Source organism: Peromyscus maniculatus, chromosome 19 (genome assembly GCF_049852395.1).
Source record: "Peromyscus maniculatus bairdii isolate BWxNUB_F1_BW_parent chromosome 19, HU_Pman_BW_mat_3.1, whole genome shotgun sequence".
Lineage (NCBI taxonomy): Eukaryota > Metazoa > Chordata > Mammalia > Rodentia > Cricetidae > Peromyscus > Peromyscus maniculatus.
This window is the reverse complement of record NC_134870.1, coordinates 10,455,859-10,483,202: the sequence shown is the minus strand read 5'-3', so window position 1 is coordinate 10,483,202 and position 27,344 is coordinate 10,455,859. Positions and strand designations below refer to the sequence as shown.

At 41.4% G+C, this 27,344-nt stretch overlaps 1 protein-coding gene across 3 annotated transcripts in view; it reads left to right on the top strand.

Moving 5' to 3' along the window:
* Nucleotides 1–6,685: 6,685 nt before the first annotated feature.
* Nucleotides 6,686–27,344, top strand: part of LOC102925485 (desmocollin-2) — a 36,827-nt gene continuing 16,168 nt past the window's right edge. Inside the window, exons 1-8 of one of the 3 annotated variants that reach the window (XM_042264021.2) lie at nt 6,686–7,098; nt 15,577–15,661; nt 16,710–16,921; nt 18,387–18,506; nt 20,231–20,386; nt 23,008–23,152; nt 24,010–24,176; nt 27,009–27,143. In XM_042264021.2, the coding sequence (XP_042119955.2) occupies nt 7,030–7,098; nt 15,577–15,661; nt 16,710–16,921; nt 18,387–18,506; nt 20,231–20,386; nt 23,008–23,152; nt 24,010–24,176; nt 27,009–27,143 (1,089 nt within the window). In that variant the 5' untranslated portion in view covers nt 6,686–7,029. The remainder of the gene's footprint in view (nt 7,099–15,576; nt 15,662–16,709; nt 16,922–18,386; nt 18,507–20,230; nt 20,387–23,007; nt 23,153–24,009; nt 24,177–27,008; nt 27,144–27,344) is intronic. The other 2 variants (XM_042264020.2, XM_076554776.1) reach the window with 2 other exon arrangements.

The window sequence follows — 27,344 nt, the reverse complement described above, 5'->3', positions numbered from 1 at the left end:
ACAGCTGCTTCTTTCTTCTGTCTGTCATCTGCTCCATCACACACTCTGAAACCCCGTTGTTGAGGGCCTCTTCATCCACACATACTTGAAGATTAAAATCTTTACATTTTATTAACAAAATTTCAAAGAACAATTTTCCTTCAGCATGTGGAAACTGGTCATAAAGATTACCAGTTAAGGTTATTTATATAATATAAGCTGTACTTGAACTGATTGTTCATCAAAAAAGTTAATATTTTAAATATTAGAAATACATAAATAAAATCATTTAAAAATACATTACTGGGTTCTTCCAGTCTATCAATTCTATTCATCAGTTTTCTTCATTCTGTGTTGTTTTTATTGTTTTAGAATTATTTATCCACTCATCTGCTTAGAATTTCAGTAAGAATTTTTTGACTTATTATGGGGTTATAATATTCCTAAGAGGTCTTAACAAATTGTAGAGTCTCAGATAGGTAGTGATTATAGAATCTATCTACTGAACAATTTCTTGCTGGGCACAGAATTTAGTGGCTCCCTCTGCGTGGTTGGTTAGCCTTTCAGACATGCATCATCAAGATTACTGCCTTCTATTACATTTTTCCAGTAAATAAAATGTTTTATGCCCAATCTTTTCATATGGATATTTACTATTTGTGATTTGAAATGTTCTTTGCACGCCTCACTTAAAACATTACAATTTCCTGGTTTGGTTGACCTACCTAATTTGAAGCTTGAATTCTTATTTGCTTCTGCTATAACTACAGGCCACCTAGTATTTTCATCTTTTGTTAGTAGATTATGACAAATTGAATCTGGTCCACCTTGAAGACATGTGGTCTCTTTATCATTTGGAATATTCTGTTGAACATCTGGACTATAGGATTATGTGTGACAAGCCACATATATGTACTACCAGTGATGATGTCCTATGTATATATACTACCAAGACTTCTGCTCCTCTCACTGGATTGATGTTGACATCTTCTCTACTCACTTGGCTTATTAGTAGTTCATTTCATTATTATTTCTCATTACAGGATAGAAACAAGTCTATACTACTAACAAAAGGACATATAATAAAAAGTAATATACTATTCAATTTTCCCGTAAAACAATTATCCTATGAAATATTCCTCTTAAAAACACAGTATAAAATATTAATTTCTGTTTCTCTTTGTTAGCTCTTCTCTTGCCCCTATCTTGCACACCTGTGTTTCTCAAACTCATGTTTTACTTCCACGAGGAGTTTGTTTAGAGTGTCTTTTTTCCCCATAAAAACGTGTTATTGTTGTAAACTGTTTGTTTGCTTACATTTACATTTAATTCAGAAATATTCTATTTCAGCTGTTCAACTGGATTCTGTTTTTAAGAACCATTCATGATGCCATATGGAGCCTGGTGTTTCTAACTTGGGACAGGGATCAATGGGAGGTATCATAAACTGTGATTTATCTATTTGCTTTCTGAAGATGGTGGTGCAGATTGTTCCTAACTTCCTCATAACAAACGACCTTTTATAGAAAGCAATGAGAATCTTTTGTAATTGCGCAATAAGAGAATGATTGCTCAATCAAAAGGATATGAGGGCATTGTTGATTGCTCTGCTCAGCATTCTTTTAAATTTGTAATTCTATCAGGGTTCTCAAATTATCCATAACTTATCAGCTTTTACAATTACTTGGCCAAAGGATAACTTAATATTTTAGGAACTATTCTCTGATTTCTTGACACACACACTGGTAGCCTTTGAGATTCCTCTGTTTTAATATGCTTGGCCCTTTACTTGTTCGTCTGTCTTTTGAAGCTCTGTTACCTTCTTTCACATGTGTTGAAGTCCCCAGTCTATCTAGATGTTTTGTTTGTTTGTGTCACAAAACTTGTCATTGAAGAACTGCTATGGTGTCTTTTATTAAGCAGAAATCTTGAACTTAAATGGATTCAAAGTTCTTCAAGATTTCTTTTTCTAGAAAGGAGAGCAAAGAAATGGGTTGTGGTAGCCAGCAGGAGAAACGCAGTAGAGAGAGGTGGAGATTTCTTTTGACTTCCCACATGTGTTATTGAGAGGACTGAGATGGGTTTAGTGAATGATGTAGAAGAGAAGGGGCATAATTGCTCCCAAAATGACCTTGAGCAGGTGGGAGCAGATGGGATGATGGCATAAGAGGAGAGGATGAGCTTAACTGTGAAAAAGGTGATGCTTCCATGGGCCAGATTTGGATTTATTTTGAAAATCTCTTTCTACCTCTTGAGACACAATTGTTTATTCTGTGCTGTCTTCCACTAACTGTGGATCTGCAGCCACTGCACAGATTGGCCACTCTAGAAGCTTTGCATGTGGGGTTGAGTAAGGGCCCAGTTTTATTTTTATCTAACCATGAGTCTGTTCTCTCAATCCCATCACTCATGATTTCTTCTTTTCTTCATGGCACTGTATCAGGCAAGATCCTCCAGAAGGACAGAACTAACAGAATGCATCTATATTACCAAAGAACCGAACTTACTAGGATCATTTACATTCTTGGATAGTCCAACAGTGGTGGTCTGCATGCTTGAGAAGTCAATGATCCTATCACCAGTCAGTCTATGGGGCTGGGTGCCTCACTTGTCCTAATCTGACACTGAGGGATGGCAGCTCTTGGAGAGTTACTGGTCTTCAGTTCACATTGCAAGGTCGAAGAAGCTGGAATCTGAAATGTAAGGGGTAGGGCAGCAGCATAGAGAACAGATGCCCTCACCAGCAAAAGGCAAAGGAACCTGCACTGTCCCCTAAGGGTTCTTGTCACCTGGGGGAGATCATCTCCTTTATTATGGAATTTCTGTCAGGTGACAATAGAGATTAGCCATTGTAAGGTCTCCTGTTTCCTTTATTTATTTATAAGATACCAAATTCTTATTACACACTCATCGTTCTTAACTTATAAATTAAAATCAATCACTATACTTGTCTACTCTTTTACAGAAACGGTGGTCATTCTCTGTCGGCTCCTCTTTATAGATTAAACATGTTCAGTATATTTGATGTGTATTAGGAATTCCTGCCCTAGTAAATGTGACCCATGACATCAATCTAATATATCAATATAGATGGAGAGTAGAAAAAGGAAAGAATTACTTGTCAAAAATATGTCCAAATGTGCTGGGTGTTTGTCAACCTTCCATTTGCTCATTCGCCCATTCATTCCACAAATACTTGACTGTTAACTGTTTGGGAAGTGTGCTAGTGTGGGAGACATAAGGGCGAACCAAAAACAAAAAAGGTATAGTCTTTAAATGTAATCTTTGATTAGAAAAATATTAATTAAAAATTAATTAATTTATTAACGAAGTTATCATGATAATTGTGACAAGTGTTCTGAACTAGTTTAGTGAAGAGGGTTCTACCTAGTCAGGGGATAAATGAAAGCCGACATTTGTAGAGTAGACAGGAGTTAGCCCTCCCAGGGGCACAGGGGGAGTCTTCAAGCAGAAGAAACAACACACCATAGCGCTTACAACAACAGAAACCTATGAGTGCAAAGCACTGAAAAACACAGGTGTGTGTGTGTGTGTGTGTGTGTGTGTGTGTGTGTGTGTGTGTGCGTGTATGTGCGCGAGCATCAATACTTAGAGTGCAGCAATACTTCTAAGTCATATAAGGCACAAGGGGCAGTCTCTATACAATCAGAAGAGAATACACAGGCACAGCCACTAAGAAAGGAGAAACCGAGGACAGACAATCTTGGCTTGTTTGACCTGGGATTTAAACTCAAACACACTCTTTGCCATGGCTCCCATGTATACATTCCACGTCACAGACATTAATTTTGAAAAGCAAACTTGAAGTATGTGGAACAGTAGGAAGTAAAGCGTTTATTTAACAGAAATTCAAAAATGCATTCCTTGTATTACAAAAGAATTCATTTTTTAAAATTGGTGCAATTTCAAGAAGTACACAAACCTCCTACAGTCTCAGTTTAGTTTCCCATAGTTAAGCCGTAGACGCCAGTGGAAGGAAGTCTTTGTGTGCTGTTGAGAAGGGGCTGAAGGATCAGAAGTGATGGGTGAATCAGCACTAGAACTAAGTTCTAGACCAAATGGAGAGTCTCCTTCCAAAGTAGAAAAGCAGGCAACAGTCACAAGAATGAGATGGAATATGTTAAAAGGGGGCGGGGCAGAGATGGGGTAGTACAGTGTGGAGAAGAGGGGTGCCCATAATAACAGACACTGGAGGACTTAAGGAACATTTTGAGCATTTATTCCGAGTGCATCCTATACCGTATCATTTAATCGGTAGGACAAGTCTGGGCAGTGAGGATTTGTGCCCTTGTTGCTATCATTGGGTTGACTCTTTATTCCACCTCTGAAATCTGAGCAGTGCATTTCCAGCTTGTTTTCTTTTCCACCTTTTATTTGTGTCAGACTCGCTCCCTTGTCAATGTTGTGTTAGGGACACACCTCAGATAGACAGAGTCCTCCCGAAAGCCACATTCATCCACGAGTTTCTCTTTCATGGGCTCTGGCAATTGTGGGAGATGGAGGTGGGGATCTACCATGAATTAACCTGCTCAGTGACAGGTGTCTTTGTGCATACATCTGTGTAAGTGGGTATTTTGTTTGCTTGCTTGTTTACTTCAGTATATTTAGTTTTTGGCCTCTGCAAGTAGAATTCTGTGTAACTATTGGGTAGGGTTGGCCCCTGGAATTTGAGTTGTACATTGTTCCTCTCTCTAGGGGACCTTTGCTTCTGACTCTCTGTGATATCTATACAACCAACCTCTGTCTCTCTTTGTCTCATGGTAAGACTCTCATGATCAGTTCAGCAGTTTAGTTTTAGATAGAAGAGGTGCCATAGGATTATTTTTCTTATCAAATGTGAGTGCTGATGCCTGAGATGTTCTCAAAGCAGGGCAAGATGGGCAGGAAGCTAGCTGATCCTGACTTTTGATTCTGTTAGAGTAACAGAGAGCTGGCATATGTGTGCAGTTAGTGTTCTCAGCCAAATGACATTCTTAAAAAGAGTCACATCTTTCTATACTTCTCACACTTTCATGGTAGGATGTTTCAAAACTGGTTTAAGGAGGAATTTACAAGGTTCAGCTAGTCTAATCTATTAAGGTGAAACATTTACTTAGAATATGTAAATTTTATCTAATTCCTTGAGTGAATTTTCATGAAGAAACACAAAAATTGCCATTTTATAAGCTTCAGTTACCTGGTATCTCTGAGATGAATTGTCAAATTGCTCTCTCACCCCTTTCTGGAATGAGAAAGAGCATGAGCCATCCCAAAGGCATTGGAGGCTGAAGGTAGGCAAGAGTTTGGCAATGTCCTATTGTCAAGAGCTGTGATGCCGAAACCAGTTGGCTTCTGTGCTTTCTGGGAAGCTTGGAGCTGGACACTGTGATGTCATCACCAATGAGTTGATTGGCATTTATGAAATCATCACTGGGCAAACATGAATGAGGGTTAAGAAGTAAGAAAACAAAAGCATGGACACTCGGACTCGTGACCCAGGCTTATTTTACTAGCAATCACTGATAATTTTATGGCTATGGAGACAACAGAACACCCACTTGTGTAGCATTCATTAATTGAAAACAACAGACATTTACCATTAGACAGCAATGTTCAATTTAACATGTGACTGCTATTAGCACCATTCTGGGTCTGCTCATAACAGGAAAACATTTTCAGTAATTGAAATGGCATTGAGTGCTGTGGTCATCTCTTCAAACTTGTTTTCTGCAGCTACCCTTAAGCCAGGTGTCAGGGAAGGGACACGCTTGTCTTCCTGGTGAAACTTCCCTGGTGTCTTTGGAAAGAGGCGCAGAAGGGTGAGTCAGAAAGCCCATTCTGAGGAGTGCAAGGCACACAGCTCTCAAGCTTCATCTTCCTGGTTAAGTGCTGCTGTAATTCATAGGCTTAAGTACCTGTCAAGTCAGAAAGCAAATTCTCCTGTTCTTCTTCACTTTTCACCACGAACTCTAATCCTGATGACAGCAGAGAAAAATAATTGGTACCAGGATGCCGGGGACTCCCATGAGGGAGATGCTCAGGAGAAAACCACAAGAAAGCATGTTCATATATGACAAGGTTCTTAGAGAAAATCAGTAGCACACATTTAGCTGATGGCTGGGCCTCAGTTGATGTGTTTTCTGTAGTAACTTTGTTTTTGTTATTTCCCTTTTCCTTCCTTCCTTCCTTCCTTCCTTCCTTCCTTCCTTCCTTCCTTCCTTCCTTCCTTCCTTCCTTCCTTCCTTCCTTCCTTCCTTCCTTCCTTCCTTCCTTCCTTCCTTTCTCCCTCCCTCCCTCCCTCCCTCCCTCCCTCCCTCCCTCCCTCCCTCCCTCCCTCCCTCCCTCCCTCCCTCCCTCCACACTTTCCTTTCTTTTCTTTTCTCCCTAAATTATCGAACCCATGTCACTGCCAAACTACGCAATTTCTGAATCTTGAGACCCTCTAGGAGGCAACTCCTGTTGGAACCATATATACACGTCTGTCTGTCCGATTTTGATTTACATAATAGGATCTCCCTTGAGTCCACCTCTTATCAGGCTGGCCTCAGGCAGCTGTGAGTAACTCAGCCAGTTGATTCAGGGCAGTTGTGGGCCTGGGAGTTACCCCCCAGGGCAGGGACCTCCACCTGCAATGGGCAGTGCGCGGGGCGGAGCCAGGGCCAGAGCTCTGCGGTGAGTATTAGTACAGTCAGGGCTTCTGCTGGGCAGGGCCAGCTGCTAATCCTGCCAGACGGCCACCGGGGCGGGGTGGGTGGTGGGGGTGACAAGGGACATATAGGTGGCGTCTGCTGGTGAGAAGCACCTAGTCCAGGTGAAAGGGTGGCGGTGAGAGGGAGTTCCCACCGGTTGAGTTCTTAAAGCCATGAAGACACAAGAAAAATAAGAGTAGCCTATTGGAGTCTTTTGGACTTGCCTGGAGCTCCACCCTCGACCAGAGGAAAAGCCCCTTGGGATCAAGGCGGGAGCATCAGACAAGCGCAAGAAAAGCGCCTGTGCGCGCTCCACCTCTGCGCAGCGGTGCGGGGCGGCGACCTGTCCTTTGGGTTGGCCATGGCGGCTGCAGGACGTGCGCGCTCCGGGAGCCCAGCCCGTGGCCTTCCGCACCTACTGACCCTAGCGGTGAGCTCCGGGGACCATCCCGGGGACGGGGAGAGGGACATCGGGGCGGGGCGGCTGGCCCAGGTGGGGGTCACCGGGCCTCGCGACCTCTTAAACTGCTGTTGTTGGAGGTGAGGGAGGGCGGCAGGAAGCTGAGCGACCCGGGCGCCTAGGTCCCGCAGGGGAGGGAGTGTGGCTGTGAGCTGAAATAGGCACGCGCGGTTGGAGACGGGGGCGGATCGCGAACGCCCAGCCAAAACCCTGGCCTCGGGGTTCCCTGGGCAGAGCGGGGTGCGCCTGGGTTGTGCCAGGTTGGGAGCACGGTCCCTGGAGCCCTGGGTGCCGGCCATCCTGACTGAGGGTAGCTTCCCAGGGGACGACACCGAAAGCCAGCGTGGTGTCCTTGGGGTCAAAAAAAAAGAACTCGTTGCTCTTGAGAGTTCTGTGCTAGGGTTGGGATTCGAGAGAAACGAGAGTTGGAGTGAAGGAGAGAGTGAGAGAGTCTGGAGTTGCTCCCCAAATTGGGAGATGGGCGAACAGAGATGACCACTGATCCCACAAAACTCTGGGAAGTGAACTTCCTGGCCCTGAGATTTGTCCCGGGAGGAGTCTCAACTCTGCTCAGATTCATTCTCCTTTAAGAAGGAAAACAGCCAGGACCTTAAGCCCTCTCTGAGTGGGAGCCAAAAAAGTGACTTTATTAGGGACCTGACTGGATCTCCCTAGGGAGCCAGAAGACTCCAGAATTCACCTCGGGGAGTAAGTAGGCCTTCGGGGAGTCAGGGATAAGAATGCCCTAACGTGTAGTTTTATGTGGACCCCTTGGACAAGGAAAAAGCTCATTGTGCTAGGTGACCAACTTGATATGGTGTCCTTTCGCCCTTAGCCTGCAGCAGTAAACTCAAGCTGTCCCTGAAGGAAGCCTGGAGGAACCCAGGAAACCAAGTGTGTGTGTGTGTGTGTGTGTGTGTGTGTGTGTGTGTGTGTGTGTGTGTGTGTGTGTGTGTGTGGTCTGAAAGGTTAAGGTGTCTCCCATTTCTCCTGGACTCTCTTTTCACAAGGGATTCCTATGTTTTAGTTATTGAAAATCTGGTTGGTTACTGGACTTAGAATGTCAGTTCCAAGGAATGAACGGACTTTAAACTTTTAATCACAATTCCCAGGGGCTATTCATAAGCACAGGTAGGGACAGGTATCTCGCAGTCAAGATTTTATGGCTGAAGAAACAGCCTAGGGCAAACAATGGTCACAAAATATGTTACTGATGACAAAGAACGAACTTTGGTTGGTATCTAGCGAGGGAAGCTGCCACTTCCTTTTATACCGCAGGGCCTTATTCTTGGAAAGAAAAAGCATGCTTAGTCTTCGTCTTTGTGATATAGCATTGCCCAGTGCAAACCTGCACTCCTAAATACACATGCCTTAGATCACTTTAAGAGAAGTGAATGCTACGAGAGAATCAGCTGACGTAGAACCCTCACTCCTAGGTCTCTCTTAGTTTCAGAGTCTAGGGACAGGCACTGGGAAGGGGGCGGGGCGTTCTGGTTGCTGGCATTTTGCTTTCAAGCAGTAAAGTGTAGTGCGAGTCCCCTCAGGTTGTTCTAAACGCCAGTGTGGTGGATGTGAACAGAGCTTTGCCAGCCTCAGAAGGGCGTGAGAAGTGCGAGGTCTACTGAAGAAGAAGAATAACTTTTTGGGGTGCGGCTCCCTTCGCATCTCCTATTTCTCATATACTCAGGTAATCCCTTGACATTCCACAAGTCAGCTTCTCTCCACTTCCTAGTACTGCCCCACCCCATAGTGTCTTAACCACTGGAGCTTGCTTTCTTCCTGAATGCCCCAATGGTGCTTTGTTCTCTGCAGCCTTCCAAGATCTTCTTTGACAAGCTCAAGTGATGTGCTCTATTCTTCACATAATTCTACCTTGTGACTGAGTCGTTATTCTGGACATTAACACCTTAGAAAAAACTCTCTGACCCTCAGAATCTGACTCCTTACTCAGTTTCTTGGTCCCCCCATCCTCCCTTTTTCTGTGTATGATTTAAAGGCGTAACATGAGACCTTCCCTTTTGACAGGATTTAAGCATAGAGTAACAGAAAATTAGCTACCAGCACAATGCTGTGCAACAGCTGTCTGGATGCCTGTGTCTTACACAACATAAACTATGTAGCTGTTAGGCAGTGGACCCTCCTCTTCCTGTGCCGCATGACCTGGCCCCCGCCTTCTCTTTATTACTTTTGTCTGGCCACTGTTTTCCCCACTTGCAAATGCTGATTTTCTGTGGAGCTTTGTTCTAAGTCTTGTTTCTTGGAGTGTGTGTGTGTGTGTGTGTGTGTGTGTGTGTGTGTGTGTGTGTGTGTAATATGCATTTTTTTTCTGGAGGTAATTTCATCTATGTTATGTTTTAAAATATCACATTGTCCTAAATTAATATTGCTGTTTCAGACATCACCTTTATATTTCTACAGATAGACTCTGTAGCATACCATTTTTTTAATGTTCTCAAATAATGTTCTTTTTTTTTTGTATCAGAGATTTCAATATATAGAATGTCTGTGTACCTTACTCCTCATGGGAAAGTCTAGAAGCTTCTTTTTCCTCATTACTCCTCTTAATCCTTTATTGTCAAAATAACTTCATCTTCAAAGACACTGCATGGTCTGCTTACTGCTATCACTTCTGTTGCTGGATTTTGCTGTTGTTAATAATGTCTCAGTGGATAAATCTGGCTGTATGCCGGTCATAGATGAGCAGCATATTTATGGATAGGAGCGCTAGAGTTGTAGAGGACGAACACAAAGCCAATGACTGTGATTTTTGGAGATGTTGTCCTCTTTGAACAGATTTTATATAGCCAGACAGAAAGCTATTTAATGGTTGAAGTCATGTTATATCAGTGGTTCTCAACCTGTGGGTCAAGACCCCTGAGACAATCGGAAAACACACATATTTTACGTTATGATTCACCACAGTAGCAAAATTACAGTTATGAAGTAGCAATGAAAATAATTTTATATTGGGGTGGGGTCACCACAACATGAACTATATTAAAGGGTCGCAGCATTAGGAAGGTTGAGACCCACTGTGTGGATAGCATCAATAAAAGAATTATTGAGATTGACTTTGAGGCTACTTGAAGTAGGCAGATGTTTTGCAAAAGTTAAAATTGAACCCATACTTTATTCAGAACACCACAGGAAACTCCAAGTAGATGAACTAAAATGCAGGATGACACCATGCGGATTACAGGAGAAACATGATGAATCCTATACATTTTCAGTTAAGAAAGCCTGTCTGTGACTCAGATTTCAACTTTTTCAAGTTGAGAAAAGCAATGATATAAAAACAATCAGAATTCCCATTGTAGAAACACAAAAATAAAACCAAGCCAAACCAAGCAACAGCATAAGCTGTGTTAAAAGGTAAATATATTTGCTTTTTTTTTTTTTTTAACACAAATACGTTTTAAAGCCCAGTGTAATATATTAGAAAGTTCTGATACATAGTCTTGTTTTACTTAGTAGGACTTTGTATGCTTCTTTAACGGCTACATAACCCTTTGTCGCTCTTCTTTTTCATATTTTTTCCTATGACCTTTTGATCCAGCTTGTTTAGCTCCAGGAAATACTGTGTTGAGATTTTATGGGGATCATAAAGTTGTCGTTTAATTGAGGATTAATGTATGTATGTTGCTGATTTCTCTTAGGCAGACTGGATCCACTTTTCTTTTTGTGTAAATGCAGAAATGTGTTTAGGTTTGTTTGAAAGAGTCGAGTCTTTCATGGGGACCTCATGGCAGAGGAGAGCAAGGCGTTTGGTACCCACAGTCAGGAAGCAGACAGCATAGTGCTGCTGCCACTCAGCCTTGTAGGCTTCTCCCTGAATTTCCTCCCTGGCATTTCCACACATTTGATCGATTTAGAAAACAACTTCTATACTGTGTGACTGGTTTCATTCACGGACAGGAAGAGTAGTGATAACTGTGTTTTAGCAGTTGCTTCCCTCATGGGAATTCATTGGTTGGTTTGCTTGAGTTTTGTAGCTAATGTCAAAGCAGATGCAAATAGAGCTATTTCCTCCTCTTTGCAAACCCTACCTAGCTCTTTTGTCTAAGATGTCTTCAATGTGACATGAAGCATCTACCGTGACCTTGGAAAACCTGTTATGGTTCTGGGTTTAGTGATGAGATCATCTACTTTTCTTGTTGCTGTGAACAAATACCTGACTAGAAGCAATTAAAAAGGGAAGCATTTATTTTGGCTCTCGTTGGAGGTTACAGTCTCCTTTGGTGGGAAAGCCGTGGCAGAAGAAGAGTGAGGCATCTGGTCCCACTGTACGGGGACCAGTCAGGAAGTAGCAAGCATGGGTGCTGGCACTCAGCGTGTTTCCTCCTTATTACTCAGTCCTGCACCCCTGCCCTTGGGATGGTGACACCCACGTTCAGGATGGGTCCTCTCTCTTCATTTAAACCTCCTGGAAATATCTTCATAGGCATACAAGAGGTTTGTTCCCACTAAATCCACTAAGAGGAACCATCACAGTGGGGTTACTTCCAAAGCTTTCCCTGTGGCACTGCGCTTATAATATACAAGAGCTTTTGTTTTGTTTTGTTTTTTTTAACTCAAAACATGGATCTGAATGAATCCCAAACCAATGCAAAGCCAGTTTAACTGTGGCAGTATCTCATATTGAAGGTGTAATGGAGCCTGGCTTCCTGTACATTGTAGGTGTGTCCTGTGTTTCATTTCCCTCCATCTCTACTGAGGCTCATCTAAACCAGAGCCAATCTTGGCAGGTCAGAAGTTATGTCTGTAACTTAGTCAAGGTCTCAACTTTATCTGCAGACCATGGCCTTCAATTCTTTGCTGTTTTTGTCCATTCTTTGATGCTGTAGGATGTTTCAAAATCATGTTATTCAGCATTGCTAGTTAATTTTTTCATACATTCTCCTAGTTTTCTTACATGTCTTCATTCAATGAAAGTTCATTCCCCTGATTTATTTCTCCACAATATTCAGACTTACCATACCCCAATATAAACCTGCATAGGTGATTCATTTACTGGAGAGAAATCTTCGCTTTTTTGTTGGTCAGTTTTTTTCAGTGCTCTGAGAAATACCTGAGAAAAAGGTGTTAAAGGAGAGAAGATATATTCCGGCTCAGAATTTTAAAAGTTTTAGTCCATGGTTAACTGATGCCATTGCTTTTAGGCTCAGGCATGGCAGATACATCATGGATGAAGGTCATGGTCGAGGAAAGCTACTTCTCTCATGGTAAATGTTAAGCAAAAAGGAGTACCAGGAAAGAGACCGTGTAGGAGCCTTCACGGTCTCACCTTCAGTGACTTCCTTGTGTGAATCGGGAGCCAACACAAACTCCCACCACCTTCTACCAATGCCATCCAATGAAACATTCCCTTACAGCCATCGATTGAGTCAAGCCCACACCATCCAGTTGCCTTCCAGTGATGGGATGCAGCACCCAGAATTCATGCCTTTGGGGTCCCAACTTACTTGTAAACCATAGCATCTCCTTATAGTGTATAGAAGAAAGTGCACATAGGTTGTTGACACTATTCAGAAACTGCTCCAAACTTATTCTTCAAAATCACTTTAATTTTTTTTCTCTTTGTGCTGTACACATCAGTCACTGTAGCCGTGGCTCTCACACGTGCTCATGTTGTGACCCTTTATTACAGTTCCTCAGGTGGTGACCACCAACTGTAAAATTATTTTCAGTGCTACTTCCTAACTGTAATTTTGCTACTGTGATGAATTGTAATGTAATTCATATCTGTGTTTTCTGATGATCTTAGGCGACCACTATGAAAGGGTTGTTCAACCCTTGAAGGGGTCACAACCCACGGTTTGAGAACCACTGTATGATAGATGTCCATTTAGGTTTCTGTCATCTGTCTTTCGGTACCTTTATAGTGTAAACGTTCCCTTCTCCTATCATGACTGACTCATGGCCACGCCTCAGTTGACCTCATCTGGTTCCTAGGTGAGGCTGGCTCTCCCTCCTCTCCCTTACCAACCTGTACTTCCCTACCACGGCATTTCCGTACCCTATTGAGCTTACAAATATGTCTTATCATCCTGGGGTTGAATTTTCATGCAGATCATGTCTGTCTACTATATAGTAGACATTCAATGAAATTTCTTGAGTGTATGAATGAATGGATGTCAGGGACACTGTTTCCAAAAGCAGTTGTCTTAACTGGGCCATTCAACTCCTCTACCACTGAGACCTCAGTGCAAGTACCATGACCCTACCTTAGGACACTGCTCCGCCGTTGCAGTTCCTCTCCTGGCTCCTGTTCCCACGTGTCTGCGGTCTTGTTGCCGTGAGGCTAGTTGATTGACTGCTTGTGAACCCCAGATAAGGCCACTCTGCAGCTCCATGCATTGTTGCTTTCCTTGGCTCTCTGAACAAAACCTGCATTTCTCACCATGACATGACAGATCCTCAGTAACATGTTCCAGACTGTTCTTTAAGTATGGAACTGGTTTTCCCCTCAGTTCGTCCAGACTCCAGCCCTCTCTCCATTCTCTGCTTTATTTCCCCCGTAACTGCTATCTGTCTTAGTGGGCTGTGGCATTTGTGCACTTGTCTGTTTGTTTACTGCTGCGTTGCACCGTGATCTGTAGAGGGCAAGGTCTTTGCTGTGCTGGCTGCTGGAGCCTGTGACTCAGCTTAGCACCTCCTTATCACCGAGTGTTGGTTGAATGGATAAGTGTTGGCTAAGTGAATGAGATATTCTTTGTCAGGCTCCTTGAGCCACAGTCCTTAAAACACCTGGCTGTGCCCCTACTCCCTTGGCTAGGCAGCCTGTGAAAATTCCCTTCTTCCCCTGTAAACACCATCCACAGCCCCCTGTCCCATAAGAAGTCTTGAATTCTTGTTCTAGTCCTAAGGGGTCACTTACCGTCCATACATTAGATGGGAGGGCTTCTTGGGGTTTGAGTGAGAATGCTTGAGAAGTGGTTCCGGGTGGTCAGTCTCAGCCAGAGTTAAACTTTTTAATTTATTTTCCATGTATATCTGAAGCATGGGCATGTAGAGTTCAGATGAAGGCATCAGATCCCCTGGATGTGGATGCTTGTAATTGAACCAGGGTCCTGTTATACTGAGCTACCTCCCCAACCCCCAGCATCAACTTTTTATTCCAATATTAAAAAGTCAATTTTTAAAATCCTAATTAATGGTTAGTTGGCAATTTGGGGTTGCCACATTAACTTTGTAAAGACCAATAAAGTCTTACTCTCTTGGCAAAAAGGAAAGAAAGAAAGAAAGAAAGAAAGAAAGAAAGAAAGAAAGAAAGGAAGGAAGGAAGGAAGGAAGGAAGGAAGGAAGGAAGGAAGGAAGGAAGGAAGGAAGGAAGAAAGAAAGAAAGAAAGAAAGAAAGAAAGAAAGAAAGAAAGAAAAGAAAAGAAAATTCCCGTCTTTTGCTTTCAATTTAAAAGTCTTGTTTGGGGAGAGGTATTTCAATTTTGCAATTAAAATGTAATCTCTGCCTTATTGGATCATTCCTATATAGTTGAAATTGGATAATTACAGGTGCTTTAAGATAGATCAGAAATGAAAATGTTCATCCAAATTGGGCTGATTTTAGTTTATGCTAAAGGACTTCATACTTAGCAGCATAGATGCTGGCTGGTTTTCTTGCTTTTGGCCTATCATTTTGGTGAACTGAAGAAAATGGAGCACACATCTTTCAGAAGCATTCACATAAAAAGTTCACAACATAATAAAATTTCAGTTTTCCAATGCACGGATCAGTTGAAATTGGTTCACGGTAGATTACTAAATAGTTTAAAATATTTGAAGTCAAGTGTTTTCTAGCTGTCAGTGAGAAGATGTGTCTTCAGAATAAGGTCCCATGCTCACATAGACTCATACTCATATTGCCCACCCCTCCCATGGCAGCCACATTTCAGTGATGATACCCAGTTCAGAAGACTGTTGCTTTGGCTCTGTAGCTCCTGAAATATTGAACATTTATGGAAACAGTGTGATGGGATGGTGAATTTATTTTTTTCTCTTTCCTGTGTGTATTTGGTACAGTCTCACACGTGTTGCTGCTGGATCCTCACTCTGCTGTTCCAGTCAGTGAAGATACTAGTAAATTCATTTTACAAAATAAAATAAAAACATTCCTAAGAAAGAATGTGGTTCCCCCAGTATTAAGTCCACTGTAAAGAAGGGAGCCATGGGGACCTGTTACCCTTTGGTCCACCTCCTCCATATATTTCAGGTTTCTTACTCTAGTATATATTTCTTTTTTTTAATTTTGTTAAATAAAATAATAAATAATTTTAAATTATAAAGTTTAAAAAATAATTTTAAATAAAATTTTGTGTAGCTATACATATACTTAAGTATTTACTGTTTCTTTTATGTGATTAACAGGATATTACTATGTAATTGAGACGTAAGTAAACTCCATATTCATTAGAAAGATCTTGTGAGTGTATGACACTAATCTGTTTGTTCTAGATCCTTGCACTTGCCTGTGATGCTTGTAAAGAAGTGATCCTTCAGGTCCCCTCTGAACTACCTGCTGAGAAATTTGTTGGCAGAGGTAAAGAGCAGCTGCAGTCTGTAATAAGTCCTAATGTGGTGTGCTTTGTTAAAAGTTACTGTAACGTTTAGGACCATGAGCAATTCATGATTAATAGTTAAAAGTGAATAGTGCATTCATTTTTAACACAAGTTATATCATATTTTTATTGAAAAATATGATTACCCAAAGAAGATAAAAAGATTTAAGTTCAAATAATGACATAATTTTTGACATTTGTACTGCATGGATGATATTGTGTATGTTTCTAAGCATTTGAGAAATGATATTGGAATTATTTCTTGAGTTTGAAGGTGTTGTTCTTGGATTTTCATCATTAAATGTTTTGACTTCTTACTGCATTTTACTTCCACCATTTTTTAGGTGTGCTGGGCATCAAGCCCGTTTGTACAGCCTTGCACCGGCCACTGCACATGCTGAGCAAACCGTCTACCCTGAGCTGTAGCTTTAGCTCCGTGTACTTCTTTTCATCAGTCCTTTGTTTTTATTTAACTTATTAAATAAGTGTGTGTGAGTCTGCATGTGGGTGTGCATGCACATGTGTGCACACACACAAGCACACACATATAGGACCAGAGCTTTACCCCCTGATACCTTACTGGCCTGTCAATTCTTTATGGGACTTAGTTGTATAAGGAAAAGTAAACCAACCCAATGTGTCCATAATATGTTCACTATTTTACATTTGGTGTAGACTTCAGTAGTATATCAATTTAATAACTTTAACTCAGATAGTATGTAGTCTTTAACAGCTAATTTTAGTTATGAAAAAAACCCTAATTTTTAATGTTGTGTCAAATATTCAAATACTGGAGTTCACATTCCTTTGTTTCAGGAGAAATATCTCTCCAAATGGGTGTAGAGCAAGCACTAGAAACAATATGTGTGTTTAGAGAGGATCTTAACCATATAATTTCATAAATGGTTTAAAAACACTAGATATTCCAGTGTGAACATGATTTAAGTGTTTCGCTCCCCTTGTACACATATGCTGTACATACTTCTGAACTCTATGCTGCTAAAGTGACTGCTGTATGTATTTCCTCAGTGAACCTGAAGGACTGCCTTAAATCGGCAAATGTAATTCATCTGAGTGATCCTGATTTCCAAGTCTTAGAAGATGGCTCTGTGTACACAACTGATTCTGTTGTCTTGTCCTCGGGCCAAAGAAGCTTTACTATATGGCTTTTCAACGCGGAGAGCCAAGAAGAAAGAGAGCTGTCTGTCCATTTAGAAGTTCCAGCAGAAGTAAATGAGAAGGTATGGGGGAAGTGCAGCGGCGTTGCCTCCTTAGGGTCAACTGATACCACCAAGGAGGATGTGGAACCAGAGAAGACTCGGGGTGGCGAATGAAAGCTGTTGGTCAACAGTGTTTGGTGAAGGAGGGTTGGCTGTGCAACACGTCATTACAATTCGTCATCCCTCTCATTTGCGATAAGCTGCACCGAGAACTTGAGATAGGACCCCAAGTGACACTTTTTGATTTTTGGAATGGATTTCCAAAAACAAATTTGGAAACTACCCCCTCTTGATTAAGATTTTCTCTCCTCATGCGTACTAGTGTTAAAAGGGTTTCTGGTTCTTGTCTTCTTGAAGACAAGACTTCATGCAAAAGACATAGAGAGTTTGAGCAGATGTTTATTTAGCCAACCCACGGCAAGCAAACAAACACTACAGAGAGAGATTGGGTGGCGCAAGCCAGTCATCAGCCCTGCGAATCCTGTGTTGTGGCTCTTAAAGAAGTGGCATATTCTGGGGGAGAGATGATCCTTTTGTGGTGTCAAGTTATGATTGACCACATGTATTTTTAGGGGTTTTCTTTCCTGTCATCCTCTAGAAAAGCCCACAAAAGGAGTGTGTGTATGGATGGGTCAGGCTACAATGCAAGAGAGAAAATGATGGTGCCAGGCCTTGGAGGATGCAGCCCCTTTGCTAGGGCGCACATGTGGCAGAATACCCTTGTGCTTTAGTTTCTAACGTAGCAGAAACAATCCAACTGCGGCTTCAGGGTGTTGAACCTCAGTGGGCTTCCGACTATCAGGAGGCTCAGCCTCTGGGACTCAGCTACAGCTTTCATCCTTTGCCTCTTTAACATCTTGCCTACCCTGTGTCATTAGCGTGGTTTGTAGTCTTAGATGTCAGGTAACAAGGGAGAAGGTTGGGACCACGTACGTGCCTATCGATTTTGACACCAAAGGTCCAAACAACCTCTCCCCAGTAGTCCCTGGTCATTCTTCACTGGCGCAGTCGGAGTGCTGTCACGATATCTCTCTCTTCGTCTGACAGGTGACTGTTGGTCCCCTGGCTCTGGCTAGTTGCTGGTGAGTGGAATCTGCTTATGCTAACTGTGGGAGTCAAGCCATCCCAGTCATTCTCATCCCATCTCCTTCCTCTTGTGTCCTTGCATGGCAATGTGGCAGCAAGAATTTGCTTTTCAGTGTTGCATCTATTCTTCCAGCCCATCTCTCTTTCTTCCATATTTCCACCAAGGTATTTTCTCCAGAGAATGGTTGGCATAACAACAACCACAGTCTTATTCTTTGTCATTCTTGTTATTGTTTCTGCAGTATTGAAGATTAGTTTGGTTTTGAAGCACCGTCATGGGTTTACACTTCCCTAGCCAATCTTTGTAAGAGGAGACCAATGTATCAGCTCTAATGTCTGGGGATGAAGTCGTCATTGACTTTAACAATGAAGGTTTATCTTTCTTGTCTTCTAAATCAAGGTACTAAATAAAAGACTGCATGCAGAGAAAGTTCTCAGCCGTACCAAGAGAAGATGGGCACCGATCCCTTGTTCCATGCTAGAGAACTCCTTGGGTCCTTTCCCACTTTTCCTCCAACAGGTATAGTTTATTTCCATTTTCAAAAAGTAATTAATATTGATTTAAAAAATAATTGCATGAGGGCTGGAAATGTATCTCAGAATGCTTGCCTGCCATGTTCAAGGCCTTGGTTGAATCTTCACTAATTAAAAATATGTAAAATAATTGCATGCGAATATCTGAATGGAAGGTTTAAGTATCATGTTTCAACATATATGTGTAAGTATTTCTTAACAGTTATGTACACATTTTTCAGCTTTAGTCATGAAAAAACAATCTATAAGAACTGTAAAGCTCATCCAGCATTCTAAAGCATGTTTCTTTAATTTTTTTTCCCAGTCAACAAGGGTATCACAGAGGCTGGGCACAGCTTATAAAATCCAAAAATGAATGCCTCAATAAAGATTAGAATTGCAGAGCTGAAAGAGAAAGACACAGGCTTTCTAGTCATTATGCCCAAGTCTGTTTCTTCCCTTCCTCCTAGTGTTCTAAGTTAAGTTGTAAATTAGTGCACACAATAGTGGGTTCACTATTACATCTTCGCTTATTTCTATCATTACGCTTTGCTTATATTCATCCCTCTACTATCCTGCTGCTCCATTTCCATCTTCCCTACCAGTTTCCATCTACCAAGTCAATTTCTTTTTAAAAAAATGACTTGTTTTATGTGTCTGTGTGTGTATCCACATGAATTTATGTGCATCACGTGCATATAGTCCTGTGGGGGGCCAGAAAAAGGAAATCAGATCCCCTGAAACTCAAGTTATGGATGCTTGTAGGAGCTGGGAACCAAACTTAGGTCTTCTGCAGGAGCAGGGAGCTTCTCCCACCTCCAATCTGAGGCAAGATTTCATCATGTAGCTCAGTTGGTATTCATTTTGTTCACTGTTAAGCTTCACAAAGACAGATCCCTTCAAGCATATCATGTATTTTTACCATAGTCACTCCTATCCACTCACTTCTCTCTGTTGCCACACCCCCATCCCTTTCCTTCAGTCCCCCTTCTGCTTTCATGTCATATTTAAATTGTTACACACACACACACACACACACACACACACACACACACATATATATATATATATATATATACATATATATGGGGGTTAGGGTGTATATATACACACACACATATATATACATAAACACACATAAATATTTATATATATACACATACACACAAACACAAGCACACACACACACATATAGTCCAGATTCATAAATGAGAGAAAACATGATGTTTGTCTTTCAGAATTTGTCTTATCCACTTGGACAGGTCTTGTTCTGTAGCCTCAGGCTGGCCTTATCTCCTAGTTCCCCTGTCTCTACTTTCTCCATGCTGGGACTATAGGCATATGCCACCATACCTGGTGAAAACCACTTTCTAGAATGCTTTGCCAAGTGCAGTTTCATCTCAGGACTTAAACAGACTGGTGAGAGATAATCATTCACTCTCGTATTGTTATATTTTCTAACACAGAGAAGTCCCAAGTGTTTGGTTCATGTATATAATGTTCAGTCTTCGAAATATTCCTTGATTTGGAAATTAAGATTCTGCTGAGGGATTTTGCAAATATCTTGTTTTGAATCATAATTCTTTATTCTATTGCTGCATTTTTCTAATACTGAATAAGACAGGGGACTGTTGTTTATTCTAGTAACTGGCAGTGTAATAGCATAAACATACCCCTGAAAATTCTGCTGAAATAAAAATATGTCTCATGCTTATAATATCTACTCTCTAGATCCAATCTGATACGGCTCAAAACTACACCATATACTATTCCATCAGAGGTCCAGGAGTTGATAGAGATCCTTTGAACTTATTTTATGTGGAAAGAGATACTGGAAACTTGTATTGCACTGGTCCCGTAGATCGTGAGCAGTATGAATCCTTTCAGGTAAGGTCTAAAGATCATGTGTTGGATTAGCAGTTGTCTTGGTTTTGGTTTCTATTGCTGTGATGAAACACAGTTTCCAAACAAGCTGGGGAGGAAAGGGTTCATTTGGCTTATGCTTCCACACTGTAGTCCATCACTGAAGGAAGTCAGTACAGGAACTCAAACAGGGCAAAAATCTGGAGGCAAGAGCTGATGCAGAGGGTGTGGAGGAGAGATGCTTGCTCATCATGGCTTGCTCAGCTTGCTTTCTTATAGAACCCAGGACACCATCCCACCAGGATTGTTCCACCTACAGTGGGCTGGGCCCTCCCCCATCAATCACTAATTAAGAAAATGTTCTACAGGCTTGTCCACAGCACAATCTTATAGAGGTGTTTTCTCAACTGGTGGTCTCTCCTTTCAGAGGCCTCTAGCCTGTGTTAAGCTGACATAAAATTAGCCAGCACAGCAGTTATTAACCTCAGCCACTGTGTCTTTCAATCTCAATTTACCTACTTCTCTTTTTTCCCTGAGGTTTTCATTGGCGTTCTGGCTACAATCGATAGCAGAATTGGCTTGAAACAAACAAATTAAATGGAATAAATAAAAATTCATTTCTGTTAGGTTATTTCTGGTTTTATGGGGTTTCTTTTCCTGTTTTAATTTTCCAAGGGAGCAAACACTTTGGCAGCCCATTTGTTTGTTGGAGACGCTCTCTGTGGAGTGGGTCTGTCTGCCACAGGAGCTAGGGAGGCTCAGCAGTTAGCTGAACCTCAGCCCTTTGCAGTGGGAGAGTTGATCACAGCGAGACCAGGAGGGTGGGCAGCCCTTAACAAAGCTCATTCAGTCTTTCAGATGTTTCATGGGATTTCCCCTGTGGGAATATGCTGGCTTGACTTCCCAGCAGAACCTGCTTATCTCACTTATTTTTCATTATTTTACGCAGTTTTGGATGAGTTCATTCTTTATTCACGAGGAAACCAAACTAACCGTATAGACATGCAAGCTGTGAGTTCTGTGTTTAAGTTTAGGGTTGTTGCAGTGTGGTTTTCTAAGTATCTGTAATGTTCTGCTGTTTCTATGATAGTTGTTATAAAACTGGTTTGGTCTAGAATGTGCAGCATAAAATTAAAAGTAATAAAATTTAAGGGAGGGTGGCACTCCAGAGTCCATACAGGACACAGCCATACACCATATTCTCAGCACAAAGGAGATTTATTACCCCAGAGGGGCAAGCATGGGGGTTGGGAGCAGCTGCCTCTGGGTGGGGCAGAAGCAGACAGTAAGCAGCAGCAGCAGCAGCAGCAGAAGCAGACAGCAAGCGTGTCTTTTTGTTGTTGTTGTTTTTCAGGAGTGAGTTTTTAAGGAAAAGAAAGGGAGCCTGTGCTAGGGTGATCTGTTAAATCCTGATTGGACATATTAGCCAAATCGTGCAATATGATTCCTGGTGTTCTGTCTCAGGAATGAGTCAGTGATCAAATAAGGGAATGGACTTTGGGACTAGCTTTGGGGACGTAACCTAACGGTTTTTAGCAAAGGAGAGGGAAAGGACGAGACCTGTCGGTACCGTGTTTACCATGTTCAGATCTGTGCTTGCTCTGCTCCGGCCTGCTAGAGCCCTGCATAAATTATATTCCACACAAAATCTGTAGCCACTCATTTGTTCGCTTTCTAACTCCTGCTTTTCAAATAGAAACATTCTTAGGAACTGTTATATGTTAATATAACCACGGTGGTACCTAAAATACTAACAGAAAATAAAATAATACCTGACTTAATTGCGCCCAGAATTTGTAGTGTAAATTAAGAAATATCCAAAAGATGTACTTAAAATCTATGTGTCTAAAACTGTCAGAAAGAAAAAAAATATTTTTAGTAAATAATAATAATAATAATAATAAATATTATACTTATGGATGACATACAGCAATAGTGAGGAAGTTAAAATTATTCACATTAGTATAGTAGATCACTATAAACATATTCTGCTTCCACAGGAAGTCTGGTGTCTCTTTCCACATCACAGTCATGTCTGCATCCTGAAGCAATAGCAGTGGAAGGCAAGCGCTTCAAGCCTGAGTAGTCTCCCAATGAGAGCCAAAGCCATCTGGAGCCATGCTTTATTTTCAAGTGTCACTTGAGGGGTTGCTGAGGGTCTAGTTCAATGGAGAGAGCATGCTGGACCTGTGTGAGGCCCTAAAACCCATTCCCAGCACCACAAAAGCAAAACTTGGTTATTTTCTGTAGATGGATTTTTCTTTGGATTGACAGCTCACAAAAAAAAAACAAAAAACGACATGGAGACTTACTATTAATTATGAAAGCTTGGCCTTAGCTTAGGTTTGTTTCCAACTAGCGCTTATAACTTAAATTATTCATCTACATTCTGCCATAAGACTAGTGGCTTTTACCTCTCACCCTGCTTCCTCTGCATCTGGCTGACAACCACCCTTTTTTCTTCCCTAAGACCTCTCTGTCTCCAGAAGTCCCACCTAACTAACTTCTTCCAGCCTAGCTACTGGCCATTCAGCTCCTTATTAAACCAGTCAGAAGGCATCTTGGCAAAGATACTTCTTCACAGTGTACAATAAAGATTATTCTACAACAATTTTCACTTTTTCCTGATTTTACTCTATTCACAGCTGACCGCCTTTGCAACAACTCCAGATGGGTATACGCCAGAGTACCCACTGACTCTCCTCATTAAAATAGAGGATGAGAATGATAACCACCCAATTTTTACAAAGACAGTATACAGTTTCACAGTTTTGGAAAACAGTGCTGTTGGTAAGTAGCTACACCAATGATACAGGACAGCTTGGATGGGCTTTGGTTCATAAACTGAGCCTCTCTGTGGCCACAGGAAAGCAGCCCATTGTGGTGCCAAGAAAATGGATCCTGGGAGGCATTTTCTTCTGTCCTTTCCTTGTGTAAAAAGCTGCAATTTCTTATCCAGTAAATGGGTTACCTGTAGACTAGATTATCAAACAGACTACATGCATCCTGGTGCCTCAAGAAAGAAATTACTTTACATTTCTATGAGAGGCAAATGACATACTTCTAAAGGGAAGAGTATCTATAAGTGAAGTCATTCAGCACTTGGAGACTTGTCTGCTGAACTCCTAATGACAAAATGGGTGGTAGTATTCTGGGCATGATCAAAAGTCACCAAGAACAATACACAGATTTTCTCAGTCTTGTTATCTTCAGACTCAAATTGGTTGGATGTCAGACTGCAATTTTGGGGGCTTCCCTTGGGAAGACCTGGCTGAACCAATAGAAATTTTAGAGAGAACTGCCTCAAATGGTTAAGCACGGGCCTGCAAATAGAAAAAGAGCTTAAGAATAACTAGGAAATCTCGGTAGAAGTTCAGAGTTCACAGAGGGACAGCATAATCGTTTATAGGAGCCCACACGAAAATACAGTAAAAATAGGTGCTGGGGTCACAAGAGCCCCAAAATATTAGAATGTGAGCATATTTAAAAGGAAGTGTTATTTTATGTCGGTATCAATTAACTTATAAAAACCATGATGCTGATCTGTGATAAAGTGCTCCGGCAGGCTTCTGAAGTAGGCAGAAAAGAGCGCAATACGAGACATAGAGCGCATGTTTGGAAGTTCACCGGCAGCTTTTCCTCCACAGGCTCTGTCGTGGGGGAGGTCTGTGCCACCGACAACGATGAGCCAGGAACGTTGCACACTGAGCTGAGGTACTCCATCCTGGAGCAGTCACCCTCCCCACCCACTCTGTTTACTATGCATCCCACCACTGGCGTGATCACGACCACATCGTCTCAGCTGGACAGAGAGGTAACAAATGTCAGCCGAAAGAGCTAGATCAGAGCGTGGCTTTTAAGAGCACGCGGTCTCAGTTGGACAGAGTGGTGACAAGTGTTAGCGGATAAATGTGGCGATTTAAGAATACAGATACACTGTCTCTAATCCGAAGTATCTCAAGGCAGAAAAGCTCTGAAATATGAACGTTTTTGATCACTGATTTGATGTCACAGATAGACAATTCAACACCTAACATCATGGACAGGTTGCAGCCAAAACATAGACCTGCTAAGAACATGGTATAAGATTAGCTTTGAGCTTTGTGTGTCAGGCATGAGTGGAACACACAACAATTTTGTGTCTAAATGTGGACCTGACACTGAGATATCCTGTGATGTTGATTCTAAAATCTATAAACATCTGAAACACTTCTGGTCTCCAGACCCCTTAGACGAGGGATGCTTATGCCTGCCTATCTGAGCATCACCTGTGTGAGCATTTCGGGAAAGGAAGATTAGTTTCCAACTTTAGGAAATGTATTGTTTAAATGATGCAGATGAAGGTCACTAAGTAGTTACTTAATGGCATGCTAATTTAGGACATCGAGGTTATTCTCTCCTGACTTTTATCTTTTATGAAATCAAATTTTTCATGGAAGTATACTTGTAGTATTAAACAAGGAAGTGTCAAATAAAAAGAGTGAACCTTCTCAAGATGGGCAGAAATGTGTCATCTGTTGAGAATTATTTTAACGTGTGTCTCTGCAGAAGTCTTGTTTCTATTCTTCCCCTTACATAGAGAAAAATACCTTCACACATGTAGTCCTCCCTTCCCATCTCAGCTAACTGCTCAAATCCTTACCTGCCTGGACTTCTCAAAAGCACCTCAGATGCAGTGTTTATAAAATTTTACTTGTCAGCAAGCTCTCTTTCCCATTCCTCTATTGATGATTTTTCTAGTATCACCTTGGAGTCATGATCTCAAACTGTGTTAGATGTCTCCTCTCATCTTCTACTTAAAACTTTTGTAAGCATGTTGACATTCCCTGTGGGAATATTTTACATACATTCTGTACTTGTGACTACCCTATTAGCCATTTACTTAGTTCCTTATCCAATTATTACATTCCCCCAGCAAGTACTATTCACCTGAATTCTTACAGCATTTTGCCAGGCTGATCTATTGTCTATCATCTTTAATTTTGTAGTAGTACTTGACTGTTGGGTGTTACTTTGAATCTCAAAATTTCCAACAGGGGCTGGAGAGATGGCTCATTAGTTAGATCTTGTGGCACTTTTAGGAACCTGGGTTCAGTTCCCAGCACCACACTGGGCAGCTTACAACTGCTTATAACTCCAGTTCCAGGGCACCTAACACCTTCTGACCAAATGACCTCTGTGACATGTGCTGCACATACATGTACTCAGGCACATGGCACATATGCATACAACTAAAATAAATAAGACAAAAATCTTTTTTTAAAAAACCTTCCTATTAGCTACATTTCCTGACTTAATGCAAATTTCCAACTTTGACGAATGACTAAACAATATCAAGGCATCATGCTTTCACTTCCCTTTATACCTTAATGATTGATATAAGTTATACAAAGTTATTGTTGGCAACAAATAAATAGTTGCTTTCATTGATGTGATTTAACAAAATGTTTTCTAAATACTTTCCTCTGGACAACTACAGGCTCTTTTCATGTATAAATACTGTCCTTTGGAATAGAAACAACAAACAAACAAAAAGTCTAAATGGCTCCTTAAGTTTCCAAACCAAAGCCTCTAAATGAACTTTTACAGGACTGCAAGATGGTTCTGCTGTTAAGGGTGCATACTTGTGCCTGTTGTGCGGGGAACCTTAACCTTATCAATTGCTTGTCCCACTAGCCCCAGGGGATCCATACTCTCATTGGGACTCTCTGATCACGCCCCCCCCAACACACACATACACACAGTGACAAATAATGACAGTAAGTCCCAAAAGTAAATGAATGCTGATGACAGAAACGGTTACACACCTTGGACGCATGAAGTTTACTAAATAGTGCTTAGCAGGAATTTTTTTTATCTCAGGATTCTAGTTTTTGCCTGTTTAGCCTTTTTGAATATTGAATATTTATTTTGAATAAATATAAAAGTTTCTCTTTCATCTGCAGCTAATACAAACTGGCATCTTAGGGTAATAAAAACCTTTCTTTGGTTTCTCATTAACTGACTGTTTTTGATAAATCTCAATGCTCCTTGATGCAAAGGAAACGTGCCTACCTCCTGACAGACATCAGCGTGAGGTTTGTAAAGATAATCAGGTGAAGTCAGGCATCATTCAAGCTGCATAGGTAAGAGGTTGTGCGAGAGAGGTGGACTGGGAAAGGTGCACGTAGTATCGTAAACGTCAACACTCTAGTTTTTCTTTAGTTAGTGGGTGAAGACAGGAAAGATTAACAGGGACTGAAATTATGGAATGAAGGTGTTTGAAAAGGAGAAGAGCAGTCATTATAGTCATAACACTTTTGATTATAAAAATATACTTTGGATGGGACATAAAACATTTTCCGCGTTGCTATGCAATATTAAATGTACTCATGACCACAGAGTTTCTCTTCGTTTTGAAAGTCGGTAAAGCTAACTGATTATATATTCCTTGAGTTGATAGCACGTTCCATTTGAGAAACGACTCAGTTTTTATATACTGATTGCACATTACTAGAGCAAGGCCTTCTTTCTAGATGTAAATGCTGTTAAACATAACAACGGTCCCCTAAATTATCAGTGCAAGAAGAGCTACCGAGTGGAAGTCAAGATTCTACTTGTAAAGATGCTGCGTTTGCCTTAACAGTTACGTTTTCTTTGTTTTCAGCTAATTGAGAAATACCAGTTGAAAATAAAAGTACAGGATATGCGTGGCCAGTATTTTGGCTTGCAGACAACAGCAACCTGCATCATTACTGTCGGGGACGTGAATGACAACATGCCAACATTCACTCGCTCTGTTGTAAGTGTGTGCTGTTTATTAGAGAGAAACGCGTGACTCGGTGTGGGTTCGAAAGTGTGGGCATCGTTGGCATGAAATGCTCTCAATGACATGGAAGAAGCTGGGGCCTAGAGTTTTAAACATGAGAACATGGTGTTTTGGAATTTATAAGGAGGAGGCTTGCTTCACAAGATGATCTTGTTTTGTGAAGGATAATTAATG